Genomic DNA, 23,642 nt, shown 5'->3' with positions numbered 1-23,642 from the left:
TAGCAAAACAATAAATTGGTTAAATGTTAAACATGCTGCTGCGTGATGCATGAAAATCTGTCCTTCCACTTGCCTACTGTAAATTCCTGGTGTGAAGGCCTTCCCAAAAGCAGTTCTCTGTGAAGTATTTTCGGCATGGCATAGCTCTGCTGTCTCATTAAAAAAACCTCTGTGTCTGTAGTTAGAGCTTTTGATTGTAGAGCAGCTTGGCTTGGGTGGGGTGGTTCTGTTCTGTGGCCGCCAGTCCAGAAACATGTGACATTTTGGCCTTAGATATACGGCTCTCATTTAGTCTGTGCCAATGGGCTGAGAAACACACCTTAAATAATTAAACCTTGTGGTCTGCACAAAAGACATGCATGTTGTGGCTTTAGTGTGGAACATAAAGGCACTGAATACTTAAAAATGAATATTGAATATTGAATACGCTTCTTTTAAAATGTATACAATATTAGTCAATGATTTATGTTTCAAATTTTATGCTATACTGTTCTTACATCATCTCGTCATGTTGCATGTGAGGCGTTCAGTAATCCTCTTTGAAATTAACTTGCATGTATAATTCAGCTTAAAATCTTAGCTTTTGGCTCAAATAATCAGTCATAAAGATCACCGCTGTAATTCATTCATTTTGGTTCAGTTGTCACACTGCATTCTACACTATAGTTCAAATTAAATTTTGTTGTGCATAAGATTATTATTGTTATTTAAAGAAATTAATACTTTTATTCAGCAAAGAAAGCATTAAATTCATTGAAAGTGACAATTAAGACATTTATAATGTTACAAAAGATTTACAAAATGACAAATCAGCATATGATTTCTTAAGGACCAGGTGACACTGAAGACTGAAGTAATGCTGCTGAAAATTCAGCTGCGCATCACAGGAATAAAATACATTTTAAAATATATTAATATGGAAAATAGTTGTTATAGGTTGTAATAATATTTCACAATATTACTGTTTTTACTGTATTTTTTATTAAATAAGTGCAGCCTTGGTGAGCGGAAGAGAAAAAATATATAAAATCTTACCGAACCCAAATTTGGATTTGACATGCAAAATAATAACAACAATAATAATAATAATAATAATAAAATAGTAAAAATAAAATCTTATATTATTTACGATACCATTAAGTCCATCCTAAAACAGTATTTCCATGATTAAAAGAGATTTAAATCTCATATAACACATTCTTTTATGGAATAATTAATATAAAGATTTAACAAAAATTCAAGCTACATGTAGCATGTACCTTTTAGAATGTATTAACATGCATTTTAAATGCATTACTGTACACACATTTTTTTTTTTTTTTGTATGCATAAAAGACTTACAACCATTAAAAAGTCTTAATAATTTTTCTGGTAATACTCTGATAATACTCTTATTATCTGCAAAAATAATAAGAGTCGTATGTAATATGCTCTTGTGAACATATAGGCATTATGCAAGAGTAATGTCTGAGAAAAACTAAATCTTCAATGTATTTTTTAACAGCTAAACAGATGAGATTTTTTGAAATAAGAAACCGTGAAATATTAGTTCACCAGGAAGGAATGGCTATGCACCAGACATTAATCTAGTCCAACTGCTGTGAAGGTCGACAGTTTTGGCTATGCTCCTGCTCTGCCCTTGACGACCCATGTTGTTCAGTTCCTGTGGTCAGGTCTGTCCCCCTGCAGGTCAAAACACGCAATGACTTGAGACTTCTGAGCGATGGCAAAACATGAAATAAACATTGCCAAACGTTGCCTCATGTAATGGTGCATTGCACACCTTGCCATATCATGATGACCATTACGATGCATGTGGACAAGACTATGAACTTTGCATTTGTATTGCGTGCAAGCCACCTTCCTAGAAATGTGAACTTGAATTTGTATGATTTATAATGGTTTCATCATATCATGTGATATCTTGAAAGTTAATTGCATTTTCAGGCTGTGTATTATTGCTAGAGAGGATGGCCAGTCAAAATCCAAAAATAACATGCACTGTAGCTGTGTGTGTGTGTGTGTGTGTGTGTGTGTTTGTGTGTGGCCTGAGTTCCTGGCAATTGATGAGGTACACAAGTGTGTGAGAGAGAATGAGAGAGAGAAAGAGAGTGCTGATGTTTTATTCACAAATGAATCATTGTTTTGAAACGGTTATACATTTAAAAAAAACACGACTCTTAGAAAAAATATTGACACAGTGTGTCTTGTTTGAACACATAGTGAAAATCACACGAATATTTACAACTTCTGATTGGTCGGTTGCTGCATTTGGCAGATGATGATAAACTTAATCTACAATTCCATTTGAGAAATGACCTAACCGATTAATCATTTTTGAACTAGGCTACTTCATTGAAAGCTAAAATGAATCAGACTCTCAGAGCTGAGAACGCGAGAGAAATAGTTTATATTAAAGCTATTTTAAGACTTTTATGATTTATATGTATTTTGATACTAAAAAAAGCCTAGGCCTACTACTAATCATAATAAGCCTAAGCGTTAATGGTAACTTTTAAACGATGACTGATTCTATGGATCTTTTCGTTGAAATTAACCAATTTAGCACAAGAAACTGGAATGATTCACAATCGTTCATTTCTTTAAACGAATCTATTAACGACTCGTTTGAATGCAACTTCTGATAACTTTTGAGCCATGACCGCTTCAATGAATGCGTAGAATTATATGAACTGAATCGCGCAGATGAATCTGCCTCTAAGCTTTAGAAAGAGAGAAGTCTGGGTGCGAGTGAACCTTTGTGAAAACTTTTGAACGATAGCCGATTCTATGGATCCGTTCATTGAACGAACCGATTCGCTGAAATGAACCGGACTTCTCAACGCTCAGACACAGATTGAGAGAGAGAGAGAGAGAGAGAGAGAGAGAGAGATGTTCTCTAATCAGTGACCGAGGGGAGGCGGGCCAAGAAAGCTCAGTGTAATGCGATAGCTGCGCCGCTCAGAAATGCTATTACACACATAGGCTACTGACTCTCTCTCTCTCTCTCTCTCTCTCTCTCTCGTTCTCTCTCTCTCTCTCTCTCTCTCTCTCTCTCTCTCTCTCTCTCTCTCTCTCTCTCTCTCTCTCACACACACACACACACACACTCGCGCTCTCCAGCACATCCACACGCGCTGTCACAGCTCTGCGCGAGCACAGCAGTGCGCAACAACACGCTTCTGTGCGCAACGCAATTCCACTCCTGACTGGCAGTTTGGACAAAACTTGCTGCCTCCCGAGTTGACTGAATGACTTTAGCGAGCAAGACGATATCAGAACATTTAAACCAGGAGGGCAGCGTGATTTAAGCGGACGATTAAGAGAGAGACCCCCGCAGAAACCTCTATCAAACCATCGGAGACCAATAAGGCAATGGAGCGCAATAACGCACGCAAACCCGTGACAGTTGAATACATCTAATTTTGTATTATTTGAGGAAAACGCGGCTGTTTTGTGACAAAGCATGACTTTATGAGTACATGAAATAGATCATGCACAGTTTGCGTTTGCTGTGCGCAATTGGCTCAACAGAACTGCATTTGAATATGAAATTCTGAGCACTGTTAGGGCAAAAAGGCTTGTTTTTCTTTGCTTTTCTCACTTTGTTTTATCGGCGTTTGTTCCTTGAAGAAGATCACTAGTTGAATACAGGTCACTTCTTCAAGAAAGAGCATTTTTGGAAAGATGGATTTCTGGATATCTCACCAAGGGATTGCATTTATTTTTTGCTTCGTTCTGAAAGTCGGCGCAACAGAAAGTAAGTTCTTCTTCTTCTTTATTTTTTCTTTAGCTTTCATAACGATATCTTTGTGTCTAAATTCCCATCCAGTGAGGCTATCCGCAAATGACAAACAGATTTCTCTCCTGGCGAAGCAAAGCGACGTGCGTTTCTGCTGTCCAGGCAAACCATGTCGGGAAAAGGACAGCTTCTGGTTTTATTTAGTGGAGAAAAAGAGCAGATTCATATCTAATAAGGGGCAGCCACACAAGTCTCACAGTCTTCACAGTCTTACATTCTTAGAATAAGTGCTTTGCCGAGACATTGATTTTTTTTTTAGAAAGATAGCTTCATGTCTAAAGATGAGACATTCTGACTTAGGAATCTGGACAACTTTAGATTTCTAGACCAAACTGGAGAGTAATGTATGTCTTATGTGATAAAAAGTAACCAAACAAACTTAAAGGTTCCGATTTCAAAGGTAAAGGTTTTAAAGCCTAATCGGATAACTTTAAAAAAAAAAAAGTTTATCTAAGAAATCATTAGCCTATATGTAGATATAAATACACATAATCTAAACATCAAGAACCTTTTCTACAAAGAACCATGTATATATATATATATATCACATATGACTTTATATAGCCTAGCTAAAGAAAAGTCTTATTCGAGGTAGGCGACATCAAAACATACTCCCGTAGCCAATGCGTATGCAGAACGATATATTGATGGATTTAAAGTAGGCAACCGTGTCAGTAATGTTCAGTTAAAGTGTCAAATAGGCAAATGCTACTCACCACTGTAAGGACGAGAAAACAGAGTCTACGCGCGAGCGGGCTTCACAGCGCGCATAGCTTTTATATTGCATTAGTCTTAATTGCGACGTGTTTCGCCCATTTCTCCCGGAATAACAAAACAATGGTTCATTAGGAGCTTTCAAAAAGCAGAAGTGATAAGGCTGCAGCAACACAATGTCGTCCAAGTTTCCACAGGAGATTGTTTTCACAGATATCGTCAACAATACATCGTTAATTTGAACATCAACAGCTACTAAGAGAAAATAAGCTTAGTTACTGAGCTATTGTGATAATATACATAATATCAATGGTGTTTTTGTGCAATTTACAGTCATCTCGAACTAGTCTTCTCAAATAACATACATTTATTTAGAGTACAGCATCACCTGCAGTTTTAGACCAACAGGTTAAAAAGAAACAAACAAACAAACAAAAAAAAAACTGATGAAGCAGCTAGAATTAGTGGTGAACGGTCTTCAAATAATGGAAAGCTACAACTGTGAATGAATGAACCCTACTTGCTTATGGATGACATTGACTTGATTTAGGCTCTGTGCCATTGCTGCATTATTGCTCTTGACAGATAGGCTACAAACTTTCATCATTGTAGCACCTGGCTTAGGGGTACTGTGGCATTACAAATGATGTCACTTATTAGGAATATCCACTTTAAAGTGGCAAGACTAAAGCAGCTTTAAACGTAGGGCTTTCACTGTTTGAAGTTCAGAGCTCAGCAGTTGAATACAGATGGAATTTTACAATGTTGTTTATTTTCTGTGATCATTAGCAACGCCTGCAATTACATTTTGATAATTGTTTTCATATTTTCTCAGGGGGTAATTTGTGTAAACAGTTTTGATTTGCAAGCCCATATCTTGTTGCAGACAATTATTCCATTATTTTAAGGTTGGGTGTTGAAAAACCCATTTGGACCTCAGCCTAAAACCATACACATGCAGCGCTCTCGTAGGTACTTCTGTAACGCCCCCCTCCCAGAGCAGCTTCGAATGCAACAAGCGCAACACAATGCACTGAATTATGGACAACAAAGACACAGCATCTCTTGTGTGAGGTCCATGCCTTTAGGGGCCTTTCTCAGTTTTTTTGTTTTGTCCTGGCCAAAAAGTCACACGTTGACCCACATTGAATGATATCAGACTGTCCATGTGTTAACAGTGTCATTGCAGTGGCATATTTTCTTTTATTCTCAAAAACACTATTTACACCTGCCTTTCTATTTACATTTTGTCAAACACTGCACCCATATCTGAAACCTCCTTAACGAATCCTTCCAGGGTGCTTACAAAATATTTAACTTAGATTTTTCTCCTGTTTAAGAAGTTCAAAATTGTTGCACTGATGCATTTTGGCCTGTTTGCAATTACATTTTTACTGGGTATTGTAGGTTTAAGGAACCTGTAACTTATGTAGAGGTAGAAATCTATTATATTTCATCTTGTTTTTGGAATACAAAGTTACAGAGAGCATATTAAACTGCACTTTGTTGTTTTTGAGTGGTATTTGCACATGCAAAACATGCTTCCATTATGGTAGGATGTAATGAGTGATTGCCAGGGAGTTTCTACAGTATGTGGTTTCAGAGGTGTTCTAGGTGGTATATAGTGTGTTTTTATGCTTTTGCTAGGATATTTTGAGTGGTAACATACCCACTTCCCTCATTTTTGGTCCTTCTATTGGATGCTTTTGCCTATTTCATCATCTTCCATCTGTCATCCGATTTTAGGGTTTGTTTAAATCACTAGTATGAACTGTGTTGTAGTTTTAGTTATTATGATAATTGCACGTTAGCTGCTTTTCTTTATCTATAAGACAACTTTTTTGTGTCCACTTTAGCATGACACACCTGATTACATTATAAAGAAACACATATAAATACTTCATGTGAACAAACAAAGCACTTAGTTCTCCCCAGCGTTCCTGCAAATAGACAGAAAGACGCACACATGTATCTTCTTTTCATCTACAACACCCCGAGTGGTTGTGTATGCCGTTTCATCCTATTTTTCTGGGTTTCGTGAATAGGAGAGATACTAATCTATGCAGAAGCTTGCAGTCTCAGCTCCGAAAAGAAGGTCAGAAATTTGCATTTGGGGCCAGGAAACCACGACCGGATCAATCCCTGTGGAGACAGTGGGTGCTGAGAACTCCCTGGATTGCTTGAATTGAGGAGGAATTAAAAACATAGCATAAATAATTGAAACGGCCCCTCCTAGTCAGTGTCATTTTGAGCTTTTAGTGGAGCAGGAGTGTGGGTGCGAGAGCGAAGACAGACAACGTGACACATTGATGTTTGTAAATTAGGGCACCGCAGAAGTTTCGGTGAGCGATAACTGTAAAATGTATAATGCACGATCAGATGTACACTGGGAATTGGTGACTGAAGTGCATTATAAAATCTCTAAAATCTGATTGGATGAATGTTTTTGAGTTTTTGTAAAATAGCTGATGCATGGACACCTGTGACTATAGAGCATTTGAATTTCATGCTAATAAATCATTTGTTCTTTATGTCTTAGAAACAACCTAAAGTTGGTTTAATAAATTACTGTGATTACTATTAATACATGACGTCTTGTACCGTTTTTTTTACCACTTAGTTGTGATCCAGTTGATAATCTTGTAATTTATAATGCTCTAACAGTGCTGTTTGTGAAGTTTGGTAGCCCTTCTATAAAGAAACTTAAAGGTGTAGAACCCTTTCCAAAAAGCAAAACTAAGACATTTCTGTCATGGAAATATTAAAAAAATCCAACGTTTTTTTAAAGGAATAATTCAACTGAAAATTCTGAAAATTTGCTTGCCCCGATGTTTTAACAAACCTGTATGGAAAAATAGGACTTGTACACCATATTTCATGTCTCCTGAAGCTTTGTAAGAGGAATAAAATGAAATTAATTTCATATGGACGACTATTGAACTCTTTTAGTGAGTGCTTAGTTTGTACTGAGGCTCGTGAGAAAGAGAGAATGAGAAAGAGTGAGTGAGAAAGCTTTGGTAAGGATGAATGGATCAGTGCTGATTTCCTCACCGCGGGTGACAGCACTTTTTAATTAAGGTGCGAATGGAAGGATGAAGAGAGAAATGGAGAGAAAAAGAGCGGGTGAGAGTGATGGAGATATATCATGGTCTCTCTACATGGATGCAACTTATCGCCACAGTGACAGCTCAGCACAGCGATGATTCCATTAATAGAAATGAATACCAGCAGAGAGGAACACAGAACATCTGGGTGCACACTCAAAACATACACACACAGAGTGATTCGTATTTAGAGGGCTGTGCATTTTAGATCCCCTTTTGTTTTTTGACATTTTGACTCGTTTAGTCTTTAAAAGCAACTACCATAACCTAAGGTTAGTAAGGGATAAGACTAAAACATTAAAATATGTCATTATTTCCTCACCTTTTATGTTGTTCTAAACATGTTTGACTTTCAAACTGAAATATGAGTCTTTGTTTGCTGCCAATCTTTCCCTCCGGTGATCCGTAACCACTGCAACCGGATCAGTGAGTCCAACCTGAGAGGTAAACCGGTCTGATCTGTGAACAATTCTTTTTAGACTGGTTTCTTAAACTAGATTAATTGAAAAGATCTGATTTAAAAGAATGATTTATTTGCTAACTGGACATGGCTACTTGTGCGAAGAAGAGCCAGGGATGTGCAGTATGAACTAAATATTAATTTAGCCAACAAATCTTTTGAGAGAATTGGTTGATTTGGTTCACAAAACTGGTTTGAATGATTTGTTCACACAGACTCACGGAACCAGTGATCCAGTCACAGCTCGATGACTTTCAGTCTGTTCCTCACAGAAAAGATGGCACACATATGGACCATGTTTATGCAGCTTTAATGGAGGTTTATGGTCATATTTGTTTGTCATCTTTCTCATTTCAACATCTGCTTTAGTGAAAAAAGAAAAATGTGAATTTGAAATTACATAAGGGTCAGGAAATATTTTATTTTGGGATGAACAAGCCATTTAGAGTAACACAAACATTATTTTTATTCTTTGTTCATTCCAGCAACCAGGTCTGAAATCTCTTCTTGAGGCTGTCTGTAGCCTCTCTCCCCTTCTGTCTCTCTACATGAAAGGACAGATCTGTCTAAAAAAGTGCAAAGCTCGCAAAATCCCCCCTCATGGATTTATCCTCAAGACCCTCTTCCCTGAAAACACACAATAGAGAGATAGACACAGCCAGAGAATACATGCAGACAGAATGAAAATGCTAGAATGATTGCTATCTTTCTGTCCTTTTGTGTTCCTGTAATATATTGGGTAATAATACCGAGATGAGGTGAGGAAGTCATGGGAGGAGGGCTGCAAGGGAACTTTCAAGTCATTTTCAGCACAAAATAAGAGGTGAAAATAGGGAAGAAGGAAATACATTTTTTTAGGACTTTTTTTTTTGCAATGTGACATTATTTTCACAATGAGTGTAAACTCAAAAATCCTCAATGTAATGCAAATAATAAAAATAATAAATGTTTTTTTTAATGGTTTTCACTGTGCTAGCTTAATTTAGACAGATGTACACATACATAGAAGATAGATAGATAGATAGATAGATAGATAGATAGATAGATAGATAGATAGATAGATAGATAGATAGATAGATAGATAGATAGATAGATAGATAGATAGATAATAGTGTGTATATTACATACTCTTTGTGTGTCACTCACATTTTAATGGCTAGCTTTTCCTCTTCAGAGGATGTAGTTGAAAAGGTTTGGCAAGATTCGGTTTTTGACTTAAATGCCACCTCGTTTTAAGAGTACCTTTTAAAAAGACATAATAGCAGTGGAAATGTTACCACTTGAAAGAAACCCCAACCATCCTTTATACCTTTTATTCGAGCTCTTATGACTGGCACGGATGGGAGTCTTGGCTTCAGGCGATACTCAACTCCTTGTCTCAAGATTTTCCACCACAGCGATGCATAGCGCTGAAGATCTTTAACGTGGTTTTAGGATGCCCTGCAGCTTGCTTTTGAAGGGCAATTTCACAAGTTTTCAGAAAATTCTGAAAAGGAGTTGTGCATTTGGGTTTGAGACTCTTTGTGTCTCATTTTTGTTTTGGCTGCATTTCTATTCCTGTGTTGCTTAAATATAAGACACTCCATCTGTTCTTATCCGGGTTATGATCGTATAACTCGTGCAATGTTAGAAATATGCCCGCTGGTATAGATTCTGCTATACGTTAGGAGCATATGGGATAAGGGCAAAGTAGTCATGAAGTTTGTTCTGTCAGAAAGAGGAGCGTTTTTCCTAACACTAGCTAGACAGCCGTGTTTATCTATGCATTTGCAGAAACCAACATCAGACCCAGAACTGTCAGTCAAACCACCCTCTTCTTCTCTGAACCTGCACTATTCCCAGTTTCCCTTTCCGAGATGTGCTGTGATGTATCCTGCTAAACATAAGCGTGTTAGCCAGATCCGCTCACCTTTTGTGGAGGTTTACATTTTTATCATACAGAAAATGTCATCTTCAGGCTTGCTTCTCATAAGGTTGATGACAGTAATCATGTGTACCCATGCTCTCAATGTCTGAATCATTCCTTTCACGCAGTACCTTTTTAACTTAGTAACCTTTAAAAATGAATATGCTTCTATTTGATAAAATATGCACAGGTCAAGCTCAGACACTTCAGCTTTATTCAGTTTAATGTGATTATTTAATTGCACAAAATGGGCAGGACTGAATTGAAGAGCTAAAGTTAGTTACTGCTAAATGAGGGAGTGACAGATAGATTACCTGAGGATGGCATAAAGCTTATTTTGATATATCTCTTTGAATGCCGTTTGAAACAGGATGAAAGTTTAAGAGTTGAATGTTTAGTTGCTATTTCTTGCTACTTCCTAAGGGATTATGTCATTCAGGAACTGGTGTTTGTTAGTTAAGGGTTTTTACAAAAGACTGACAGGATATAAAGTGCATCAAGGACATGGGGAAAAACCTATAAAATGATGACCAATTCAAACAATATCTCCAACAACATGCTGAATATTAAAGCGATAGTTCACTCAAAAATGAAAATTCACCCCAATGTCGTTCCAAACACATAAGACATTAGTTCATCTTCGAAACACAAATTAAGATATTTTTCATGAAATCCGAGAGCTTTCTGGGCCTGCATTGACAGAAAAGGCAGTAAGAATATTGTTAAAATAGTCCATTTGACTTTAGTGGTTTGACTGTAATTTTCTGAAGCAACAAGAATATGTTTTGTGCACAAAGAAAACAAAAATAAAGACTTAATTCAACAATTTCTTCTCTTCAAATGTATACTCGAAGCTTCAGAAAATTACAATTAAACACACTCATTGCTGTCTATAGAGGGTCAGGAAGCTCTCCGATTTCATAAATACTATCTTAATTTGTCTTCTGAAGATGAAAAAAGGTTTTTGAATGACACGAGGGTGAGTAATTAATGACAGAATTTTATTTTTTGGTTGAACTATCCCTTTAATACATTAAAGTTATATTTCATTCTTAATGACCTGATTTAAAATAAATATAATTGTGATGATAGTTCTGATAAAAGAAAACAAAAGTATTTGATTTCCATTTATGCAATTTATGATTTAAATATTCTGTAAAGGTGACATGAAAATGTGCTGCATAGAAGGAACGACCCATCTGCTAATTCCTCAATTGTCGTTTGACTGGTATGCGGTTAAAAACCTCTCACTGCACGGTTGTCATGGTGAATGACCAGAAAGTATTTCTGTCTCCTAATTTTAGCTCCATTTAGAATAATAATGACCAGAGTGATATCCTCTATGTGTGAGGGCGGCATGAAAAAGTGCTGTTGCGCATGTTAGCATGAACGCTAGCATGTGGAAGGAGTGTTTGGTGAAGATAACAGATAAACCACATTGGGTGAGGAGGCAGAAGAAAGGCTTTGTTATGATGGATCCCATTGCAGCTTTGGGGGTGACCTTTTGCACCTCCAGAGAAGAGACCTGCGTGTCACTTCCTGTCTCAGAGTTAGCTGTGGTGGATTATTTTATCTTGTAGAGAGCATCGGAAATATTTTGAATGCTTCCAGACTTCTACATTAACATTGTGGGATAACTTAAAAGAACATAAGGTAATTGAAAATGTAGGCGTCATGTCACGGAATTGTCAAATTAAAAGCTTTATTCATTGTAGAAATACAGTATCCAGACAGCAATGCCATTAGGGAGATGGTATTTTAGCTTTAAGTCAGCATTCCCAACCATTTTTCCCCAAGCAACTTCTATAATGAGGTGTATTTTCAAGAGGCCTCTGTGACATCATCCAACATGCACCAATTACTTGCAGACACTTGTATTATGAACACAATAGGGCTTATGTTTATTTAATGATGGTTTTTAGCTTCATATAGCATTGCTTTTGTCCCTTGTGTGTTTAGACAACTTGATAAGTATTCCTGGTAGCCATGAAGTGCTCGCTCAGGGATTTGGTTGCTCTTGAGATTTATGTATTTAATTCACATCGCACTGCTTGACCAAATTAACATTAAGTATGTGGCTAATAAATAACTTATCTAGCACTCTACCTCATCTCACTTTCTTTTTATTTGTCTATCTCCCTTTTGTTTTAGTTGAGGCATGCGGAGGCCAGCTGGATGCCAGTAATGCTGGTTATATCACATCTCCAGGATACCCTCTTGAATACCCACCTCATCAGAGCTGCCAGTGGGTAATCAGCGCACCCGAACCCTCTCAGCGCATCGTGCTAAACTTCAACCCCCACTTTGAGCTGGAACGACTGGATTGCAGGTGAGAAGAAAGTCTGGAATAAAGGAAATTAGCTGGATAAAGGGGGAAATTAAGTACTAGTCCTATGGAACGATAAGCATGTGCGTGCAATTAATTTACCTCCATTGAAGCATTTACAAACCCTTCCTTGTGTGTGGAATTGTTGATGAGGCGAAAGTGGAAGATAAGGGAAAAGAGGGTGTGAAAGAGGAAGACGTCGAATACACATAATTTATCGGATGAGAGAGAAAGATGTGAGTCAGGGGGAAGGGGTAGAGATGATGTGTGAGAAAGAGATAGTGGTATGGAAGATTTGGGAGAAAAAGCAACCCAGAGATGTGGAACTATGTGAAGAGAGGAATAACGTTGAGGGTGAAGTTAAGAGAGATATAATAGGGTTTAGAGTGAGTCTAAAGGGCTTACCCAGGGATGCAGTGCAGCTGTCACTGGGAAAGGGGGTTGTCTAGAAGGTTTTGTGGAACTCTTTCCCCTCAGCTGTAAAATTAATTACGTTCATCCATAGGCTCCCACTTCTCAGAGTCTGACTTAAATTACAATGACCAGTAGATCGGTTCTACCAGTGTGACTGATTATTTTACCTTATAGAACAGGGATTGGCAACTCCAGTACTGGAGGGCCACTATCCTGAAAAGCTTAGCTCCATTTCTAATCAAACGTCAGTTCTCAAAGACCAAAGATGCCCTTGTCTCATATAGCAATGAGACTTGGGATATCCTAAAACAAGTGTGTCCAGACCTGCTCCTGGAGGGTCACTATCCTGCAAAGTTGAGATACAGTTCTAATCAATCAAACTTGAACTAGTTAATCAAGACTAGAAACTTATAGAAAAGTGTGTTGGGGCAAGTTGGAGCTAAACTCTACAGGACCTTGGCCATTCAGGAGCAGGATAAGACATCCTTGGCCTAGAAGGTAATTGTTTAAGACACTTCTTACATTTGTACAGATCGCAAAAGATGTTCCGATTGTCAACAAATTATCAAAGGGAATAACAGGTTATGAATTTTTATGGGGTGTAGACCTTTAAAGGAGAATTAACACTTTTTAATAGGAGCAGTGACTGCTAGCAATAAAACAAAGTTGAGTAGAGTGTGCAATGTGGTGATCTATTCCACAAAGTCATGAAAAACCTGTACAAGGTGTACAATATTAAAGGGATAATTCACACAAAAATGAATATTTTGTGACCATTTTCTCACCAAATCTGTATGACTTTATTTCTTCCGGGGGAATCAAAAGGAGAATACTCACCCACAGGTTTGAAAAAACATGAGAATTAAAATAATCATGACTGAATTTTCCATTAAGACTCTCTCGACGAATGACAAACGTTCTTGTACTTTGGATGCATTAGTCAAAATTACTGTCTGGGTTTTTACTGTCTGAAATTACTATCTGTCATCCTCGGGGCTGTATTGTCCCTGCTGGTGTGAAATTGATGCTGTTTTTAAGCACTTTTTTATGAGTGGTTTAAACCCGCCTGTGGCTTCCCCACAGGCTGCCCATGTGCATGACAGAAACAGGGAAGGGTGTGTCTCAGTTACATCTGTTGGATTCCCCTAAAAAACATCCAGCTATGAATATATGGGTATCATTTAAATTAGGCCATGTGTCAAGTCCTCATATGTTTGTGTAAAAGAGCAAGATATTCGCTTCTTTCTAATTTGTGGTACATTTGGAGGTTTTATCCAAACAGTCTAGGAAGAGACATTGGGAGAAAGTGGTAGAGATAGAGAGAAGGGCAGACACCAAAAATACACACCTTAGTGGCTGATGTCTTTGGCTGATACAGCTCAGGTTAATGCCCCTCTCTCCCCAAATGAACATTCTGAATTTGCGGTGTACAAATGTTCCATCTCTTTTCCTGCTCGGGTGGCTTCATCAGGTTGGACAGCTCTGGCTGTATTTGTTGTTCAGATTAGGATTCCTAAATGAGATAGAGTGTACAGAGGTTTCAGAAAGATATTACCTTGAAAGACATTCCCAATTGGACTCCAAAAACAGGCAAAAATGTCAGGTCTCTTAGTTCAGGGGAAAATGTAAAGGTGGTTGCTTGAGAGTGTGTGAATGAATAGTTAGTTACATAAAACAGGGGTGTCCAGTCCTGCGCTTGGAGGGCTACTTTTCTGCTTGGAGTTTAGCTCCAACACACCTGCCTGAAAGTCTCCTTGATTAGTTGGCTTAGGTTTGTTTAATTAGGCTTGGAGCTAAGGTGCCCCTCCAGGAGTAGGAATGGACAGCATTGCAGTAAAACAACCAACTTATTTAGCCATTTCAGAGTTGCTGATCTGAAGTGACAGAGACTGTTGACGATACGACAATCAACAGTACAGCTACTTGTCTACCTTTCAGCAATTTAATCACTGTCAGTGTGGTTGCCCCTTTATACCTTAGTAATCTGGTGTAATGAAAATGATCAGGTGTGCTCAGGGATATGTTTGCAACTTGCAAGTGTCTGAAACAAAGCTCTTGAAACAGATTTCAAAGATTCAGTGCCAAGAAAGACTCAAACGTTGGCGCATTAAGTACATAATTCCTTGGAAGTCTCATTGTAATGGTCTGGTTTCCTGACAAACTGATATAAAGCTATGCATCTTGCCATAGTGGATACTGAGTAAAACCAGCCCATCAGATTAGAGATTGCCATTTTGGGAAAGCTCTCTTTTTTGTTTGCTGTGTGCACCACAAAATACCCAAAACAATGGACAATAATTGTACCTTTAGATGCACAGCTTTTCACTGGGGCAATACTTATCTACGCATAAAAGGTGCATATCAGTATCTTAGAGTAGTATAATATGAACCCTTGAGGTACTATTATGAACATTAGGGGTAAATGGGTACAAAGATGTCATTTTATGGGTTCTTTCCGAGTGACAAGCTGTTGTACTTCTAAAGGTACAATATCTGCATTTTTTGTTTTTTGAGAATGTAGAGTCCATAGCCACATTTCCACTGTCGGGCCAGTGCGAGCCAGGGCTTAAAACGGGCCCCGCGGGGCTAATAGCCTCAGGCCAGTAGCACCGAGGCCAGAATAGCGCAGAGTTTCCACAGTCAGGGCCTGAAGCTCCGCTGCGCGTCACTAAAACACGCCCTTTACACGCCTCTCATGAACAACTTCATGCAACCTCATCATTTCACCAACAAAGAGAAGTTATCAGAAAACTAATAGGAATAAATCACTGGAAGATGCGCGATCACACACGAACATGATAAAAGTGGCTGTTTGTTTGTAGGCTTTGTTAAATATTCAAATTCAAAAGCATCAATGTTTTACTATAGAATAAGTGATACATTGATCATAATGAATTAATTTATCAGGACTCAAAATTGATCACACATAAATACACTTATTTGTATTTTATTTAGTCATTTTTAACGCTTATGAAAATAGCCTGCTTATTCAGTCGAGTCTGTTTATGTTTATTTGTAGCCACAGTAGCCTAGAAGTCACATTTAGAATGAATGATATCTTTATTTTTATAAAAGCTCCCGAACAAAAACATTATTAACAAAATATAAACATTAATTTATTTTTATTCTAAACTCTCGAGACGAGACTTATGACAGATAATATAGGTTACTAAATAAGTATGATTGTGATAGAGAATAAGGCTTGTATGGTGTATGGTGATTATAAGCCACATCGGATCGGATCACGTTATTTCAAACACTCGCTGCTGAGTGAAAGTGAGTTTTGAGCAACTTCTTTAAAAAAGTTTTTAATGCTGGTGTTATAGCTGTTAGCTTTCTGAGATGATCCGCAGCACTGACTCTCTATTTTTATAGAAGCTCCGAAAAAAAAATCATTATTATATTTTTGATGACATGCTACGCGGAGCTAAACTCTCGAGACGAGACTTATGACAGATAAAATATGTTACTAAATAAATACATAATTGTGATAGAGAATAAGAAGCTGACGTCTGATTTCTCCTGGTTGCATTTACCATGCTTATTATGGTAACGTTAATAACGTTAACGTCGGGCCAAAAAACCCTGGCCGTTGGCCCCAAGCAAGCCCCTACGAGGCACGATCAAGCCCCGGAAGTGACAGTGGAAACGCGACTGGCCCTGGCACGCACTAGCACACCCGGTTTAAGCTCGACAGTGGAAACACGGCTCATCTGAGGCTGATATTCAACATTAGCAGGGAATTAATGTTGCTGTTTATATGCCGTCAGTTCAGTAGTAGGCTGAAATTGAGCTGTAAGGGCTTTTGTAGTTGTGGCTTGCAAGATTATAATACCAGAAAACACACACTGTCCATTTACCACACTCATACTTTACCCACATTACTCAGTCTCAGTCTGAATAAGGGAAAGGAAAGTGGAAAGAAATGTGTGATGAAAAATTGCAAGAGGTGTCAGATGCTTTACACTACTGTGCTTCATAAACTGGTATCTTTCTAATGGTCCACTTCAAGCATCCGTCTCCTCCATTTGTATTTTGCTATATATACAATGAGTCATCGTCAGCACATTTAAGCGAGGTATGATTGAAAGGCCTGGCTCCGACTTTTAGATGGCAAACACATACACACACTAGCAAGCACATTTAAATTCACCTTGTGCTTATGAGTGCTGGCTCGTAGTCTCTGTTACTCGGAGGAGCTGCCTTGGTTTCGCTTAGCTTGCACAATTTACTCTAGACAAGGTCAAAGCAGCTTCTTGTGCCCTAAACCATACTAACTAATGTGCATCTAAAAAGCATCTTGTGGCTCACAATGATGTAGTTAGGATACGGTAGGTGTGGTATCAGTGACATTTTTCAAGAGGCACTTTCAGCAGAGAATTTTTATTCCAGGAGCAAAGCCATATGGCTTTTACCTGGAGGGCTGTGAGTAGATTGATCTGAGATAGCTGCAATAAAAATGGCAAATGAAATATCTGGCCATATCTTTAATGTGGTACTCTTCTCCTTTGAGATGAAAGAAAAAGGGCGGAGAGATGAGGAGTGATCTCTATCTTATGTACACTATCTATCTATCTATCTATCTATCTATCTATCTATCTATCTATCTATCTATCTATCTATCTATCTATCCATCTATCCATCCATCCATCCATCCATCCATCCATCCATCCATCCATCCATCCATCCATCCATCCATCCATCCATCCATCCATCCATCCATCCATCCATCCATCCATCCATCCATCCATCCATCTATCTATCTATCTATCTATCTATCTATCTATCTATCTATCTATCTATCTATCTATCTATCTATCTATCTATCTATCTATCTATCTATCTATCTATCTATCTATGCATGTGTCCATCTGTCTAAAATAGCTAGCACAGCGAAAACCATTAAAAAAACATTTATTATTGTTATTATTTGCATTACATTGAGGATTTTTGCGTTTCCACTCGTGAAAATAATGTCACATTGCAAAAAAAGTAAAAAAAAAATGGTTTTATTTCATTCTTCCCTATTTTCACCTCTTATTTCGTGCTGAAAATGACTTGAAAGTTCCCTTGCAGCCCTCCTCCCATGACTTCTTCACCTCATCTCTCTATCTATCCATTTGTCTATATATCTATCTATTTATCCATCCATCCACCCGTCTTCTATGAAGTAATTTTTTTTTCAGTCCATTCCTTCAGGTCTCCACCCAGTTTGCCTCATTGTCATTCTCCAAATAGATCCCCATTATTTTCTCACCCTAACACATTATGCACACAGCAAGTTACTTCTGAATGCTAAATACTGAGTTCATGTAATGCATGCAGAGGAGGAAGTAAATTGTTGTAGAAGGATCTAAATGTTGTACTGCAGTGGAAGGGCTTAAGTTGAAACCCGATCTGATTGAGAATCACCTCTCAGACATAAAATACTGACAGAGAGACAGTTGTTTGGGCTGAGGAGGAAATCTAGAAGAATTACTGGTAAGACTGAGACAGATGTGTGCGATGAAGTCTGCATCACTCAAGGGAGTCTGCGTTCTACTCAAGTGATGAAAGTTCTCACGTTTACTATGCAGTGCTATCTGCAGATGTTGAGGTGCTAAGCTATTGAGCAGCATCAGCGTTTCTAAACTGCTAGCATGATATCACCCTATTTCCACTTTTCCTTAGGGAAGGGGATCAATGTATGTCCTTTGCCCTTAATGTAGAATCAATGCACCCACCACGTTCAGAAGAGTGAGGTCATGGTCAAGAAGGTCACAGAGCAGTGGAGCAAAAGCCACAGGGGTCATGTGCACAAAATGAGCATCACATAAATAAAAATACCACACTTACAATGAACAGTTGTAATGGCTATTCTTATATCAGTAATTGCTTAATGAACATTCTAAATTGTTTCCAGCTCCTATAGTCTTATTAGAAGTTGTTGTACAATTCCTACGCAAAGCTTTTGACTGCATATCAGTTCAATTCAAGCCACAGCTTAGTTTCGAAATGCAGCTGTATGTTCGTCAGTATTATTGGTAAGTACATAAATTATTCCTTTGTCCACTAACTGGCTACAGTTAATCAATTTTCTGGATATCAAAGGTATATATATATACATCAAATTTAGCAAAGACTTGTCTTAGTAGCTTGATGATTTCATAATTATTCAAATAGGTCAGCAATGTTTTTTTTTTAGGACACAGCAGTTTCATTGATGTTTTTAGGGCATTGGCAATATATCAGCAACCCCAGAGTGTATCAAGATATTGATAGCTCAAAAAAAAAATGCAATCAATCTGGAGCAGTATAAAGTGACACATTTGGGAATTCAAAGATTTAAAGAAGTCTCTCTTTACCCCGAGAAGCCAATTTTCCCCCCCAAAAAGTTTTAATATCCTTAATGGAAAAAAAGGACCTAATGCATTCTGATAAAGCCTAAGGCTTTCAATGGCAACATAATGGGAATTGGGAGACGTCACATTTTGATGGGAACTTACTGAGTCTCAGAAGGACAGAAAAATTTTTTTTCCTAAAGGTGTGAGCTTTGGAAAAAAATTTCACAAATGTTGCTCTAAAGCCAGTTTTAGTGTTGTTTATGAAAGCCTCAGGCTCTTGCGGTCTACACCAGTCATCTGTAAATGTCAGCGCTGTATCGGACAGCCATGCTATTTGTTTCCCGACTGGATTGAAGATGGCAACCCTCCCTCCCCCTTGGGAACCCTCCCCAGCATCTATTTAATATTTCACAGGCACTTATAGCTTATTAGGCTGCCCCCCCCAGGGGCCGAGCGTGCGGCTTTCCATACAGACTCCATGCAGACTCGCAGCATTATTTAATTTCAATTTTAGTGTCTTGGCCGGTTGATGAGCCATCCTGGAGCATGTCCTGCGGCTGCTGGCCTAAAAGCATGGCAGAATTCAAATGAGGGGCCATTGTGTTATTCGACATTGAAAAAGCCAATGTGATTGTGTGTCAGACAAAATTATATTCTGAAAAAGCCATTGAGCTGAGTTTAAGAAAGATAGAGCCTCAGACATAGGATAATGAAGATATGCTATGCTGACTATAATAGCTGTTTGGTTCCAGCTAAGTTTCATTACCAGGAATCAGCAAAGAAGCTACACTCTGGTCAGATGTGAAATGGCTTGCTGAACCCTTCAACAAGCTTGTATCCCTTGTTTGAGGATATATCAGTTCCTTTTTACTAAGAGCATTTATATTAAAAAAATGTTCTAATGATAATACCATGACATGATTCTTAAGCTTCATACTTATCATACTTACTTATCATAATAAAGTAAAATAAAATAAAATAAATTTAAATTAAACACAAACTTAATTATTTAAAAAAAGTAAATTTATAAAGAATTGTATCAGTAGCATCATTCAGTGATCACATAATATGGCAATACCATAGTACTTTAAAATACATATCATGGTATAGATAAATACCCCTTGTATATCGCATCAGGCTACCATTAGGTTTTTTTTATGGTGCTATAAGGTGCATAAAAGAACACATTATTAAAGCAGTTTCCACAATGCCTGATATTACTATTTTCATGCATCCACTGTAATTTACAATATGTCCATATGGCCTCCTGAGCCAAATATAAGATTCAGCAGTGATTTGTAGCAAGCCAGAGGGTCTTATGATTTAAAAACACATGCTGAAGTGCTCTTTATTGTGTAGGTAGTCGGTTTCAGACGGTTCAGAGATTAATGGTGTCCAGGCTTATGTTATGCCCAGTGTCACTACAGCACATCTTTTTTCATTTGAACCAAGAAACAAACATGCTGTATTACTGTATATGCACAAACAAACATGGTTAGTAGCATCCGTACCCCTGTGTATCTGTCTGTCAGTGCCTCTCTCCAGACAAACTGCTCTTTAGGGCAGCTAGTGACACCTCGGGGACTGTGTAGGCCTGAATAAAATGCTTGAAAAACACCGTAGGTGTGAAAAGCAATTAGCAGTGAAGAGGCTGGAGGGGAGAGGAGACAGAAAGTGAGATCGGAGAGGAAGACAAGTCTGAACATGAGACAGGGACACGGGGCCTTTGCCCTCCTTATGTCAAGCCTCTCTTCCCCGCTCACACTTACAAACATACCGCTGTCTGGGGAGTTTTCATCACCGCCTGTAGCACCTGAATAACCATTGAATCGTGCATAATTAGCATGCATAATCGCAGCTCTATTGCACCGCGGTAAACAATTTGAGCTTTACGCCTATAAAATGATGTTATATTGCTGTGATAATGAGAAAAGGCTTCTTGCGTGCAGTCGTCACAAGTGCTGTGAAATTGATACAAGTATTTTTTTTTCAGGTAAATAAGTGATCCATGCATTTCCGTTGATCAATGGGCATCCTGGTTTGTTTCCACTTTCAAGCACATCACGAAATGCTCATATAGAGCCAAGTGGAGGCGTCTAGAGACGGTCAATATCCACATTTGACACACTCACTTGTCACTGCTAATCCAGGAGCCAAGAGCCCCTACAAAATCAATTACAACCTAATTACACTTGCACACAGTTTACAAGCCTTCATCCCAGCTTTTCTAGTGTTTGAGGTGAGATGGACACAGAAAGAAAGTGAGTGAGCGTTTGTGTGTATGTGTATGTGTGTGTGTGTGTGTGGTTTTACATATAGTACGGTTCGTACAGTAACTTTAAGAATAAAACTGTCCCTGAATATATTGAATACATTTTGAATACCATGATGATTTTGATTAAGCCACTAAGTTAGGCATTTTTCCCCAAATAATGTCTATGATTGAAACTTCAGTAGAAGAAGTTCAATGCATTGATGCAAATCAGTTCAGTTCAGTTCAGTTCAGTTCAGTTCAGTTCAGTTCAGTTCAGTTCAGTTTCAATTAATTTAAAACCAGTGAATGTAAATATTTCAGTAAAAATACAGCATGTTGCTTCTAATGCTGGTTGTTATAAATAGTCAATATAAATATAAATAGTGAAATATTCTTTCTTGTGTTCATTCAGTAAAAACAATGTGGAAAAAATGAAAAATGATCCTCCTCAAATTTCAAAAACCTTTTTCATAATATTTATATTAATAATATCATCAAATGTCTGAAAATATTGAGATGGCATTTTCATAAAAATTCTCCTAGTCTGGGAGTTTTCTCTAAATGAAAAGTATTTGTTTAATGTAAAAGTAAATAATTAATTTTCCTAATAATATAAAAAAAAAACTTTTATAGTAATATTTGTATTAATAATAATTTCAAAAGCCTGAAGATGATTGAGATATCAGATTTTTTTACTGTTTTGCCTAGGGTCTAGGGTTGTTCTCAAAGTTAAAATGATTCATTAGAAGTCTTATGCATTAGAAGGATTTCTGATGCTTTACATGGATATGAAAGTTTGTGAATGTCTGTGTAGTCTAAATATACACCTCTGTACCTGAAGTCTCCAAGTGTGCGGTCGGCCAGCGGGGTCCAGAGCAACGCAGAGTCAGAGACACCTGCCTCTTTATGTCATTCTGAGGGGCCTGGGGCCGTGTCAGGTTTTCACATACACGCTCCCTGACTGACGTGGAGCCAGCAGTTATGCGACTCAACCAGTGATAATTTAGAGTCAACTGGGAAGGAAAAGTTAAAAAAGGTATTCAATTCTGGTTAGTAGGGAAAGCGCAGATACATTCATTGACATCAATGTGTTTATGAGAAAATAAAATAAAATAAAATAAAATAAAATAAAATAAAATAAAATAAAATTAGTTTATGGCCTATATATAAGTCCCAGTGCAATTTTATGTTTAATATAGTAAAATGCTATAAAACCACTGTATTCATTTTTGTTTGATTAGTGTCAAATTATGTGTTGGTTATTATTTCGAATACTATTTTAACAAAATAATTTAAATATTTGTTCCCAGTATTACTAATAATATTTATTAATAATGTTAATAAACAAAGTCATTCCCTACAGTCCAGTTTAAAAAATGCTTTGTGAATCAGTTTAATTGCTTCAAAAGAATCATTTAATGAATCCAGCTGGCAATAGGCTATGAAACAACTTCTGAAATGATATTCATTTTTATTTTTAAGAGTTTAACACTAGGTTAAAACTAAATTTGGAACATTTTGAAGTGACTTATTTGCCTCCTACATTGTAGTTATTAAGTTTTAAAGGCACATCTTTTCATTTTCTCTGTACAGAGAAGTCTGGTCGGCATGTTGTGCTCCAGGGTAGTTAGGTTGGAAATGATGGCGTATGTTTACAGGGATCTTGTTCTTGTTTAGGGGTTAAATAGGGCAAGCATTCCTGAGGTGTGAGAAGAAGTCTGACTCATGCCTCTCTATGGCCAGATTTATAATAAGGAAGCACTCATGCAGACAACCGGCTGGATTTTTGAGAGTCTTTTGCCTCATTTAGACATTGTGTGTGAAGTGTTTTGGCAAAAGAGGGCAACGCACATTAAGGGATTATTTTTGCCGGACAGGTGGTCATTGTCTCAGCTCCTTCAGTCTGTCTCTGAAGTGGCATGAAAAAATGTGTGTTTGTTGTGATAAGGCAGCAGTCCACTGAGGGTCAAAGGTCACCCCAGCTCAAATTAAAGCAATTCCTAGCAATTCCTTCACAGTTACTCATTGCTGCAGAAGATAATGCATTGCATTTCCTTGCATTCTTAATGTTTGAGGATCATTTTTATTGGCCAAAGGTTCCTCTTTTATTGCTTGGGAGACTTAAAGGAGACCTTAGTTATGTTTAAATATCGGCTTTATCTGGTGTAAATAATTTAGGAGAAGTATCTATGTATCTTTACATATTTTATTTTATTTTAGCTTATTTTATTTGTTTAACTAATGAAATAATGTCTTTTTAACTATCTGAAAGTTTAGTTTTTTTTATGGTCTCAAATGTAGGTTTTTTTATGTAGATTTTAGTTTTATGTATAATAATC

At 37.5% G+C, this 23,642-nt stretch overlaps 1 protein-coding gene across 3 annotated transcripts in view; it reads left to right on the top strand.

Annotated features, from left to right (window-relative positions):
- Positions 1-3,113: 3,113 nt before the first annotated feature.
- Positions 3,114-23,642, top strand: part of nrp2a (neuropilin 2a) — a 71,616-nt gene continuing 51,087 nt past the window's right edge. For 2 of the 3 annotated variants that reach the window (XM_059553555.1, XM_059553554.1), the window contains exons 1-2: positions 3,117-3,760; positions 12,138-12,315. In XM_059553555.1, the coding sequence (XP_059409538.1) occupies positions 3,688-3,760; positions 12,138-12,315 (251 nt within the window). In that variant the 5' untranslated portion in view covers positions 3,117-3,687. Of the gene's footprint in view, positions 3,761-12,137; positions 12,316-23,642 lie in introns of all 3 variants that reach the window. The other variant, XM_059553556.1, reaches the window with a different exon arrangement.

Source organism: Carassius carassius, chromosome 7 (genome assembly GCF_963082965.1).
Source record: "Carassius carassius chromosome 7, fCarCar2.1, whole genome shotgun sequence".
Lineage (NCBI taxonomy): Eukaryota > Metazoa > Chordata > Actinopteri > Cypriniformes > Cyprinidae > Carassius > Carassius carassius.
The sequence above is the reverse complement of the archived record's forward strand: the minus strand, read 5'-3'. Positions and strand labels throughout refer to the sequence as shown.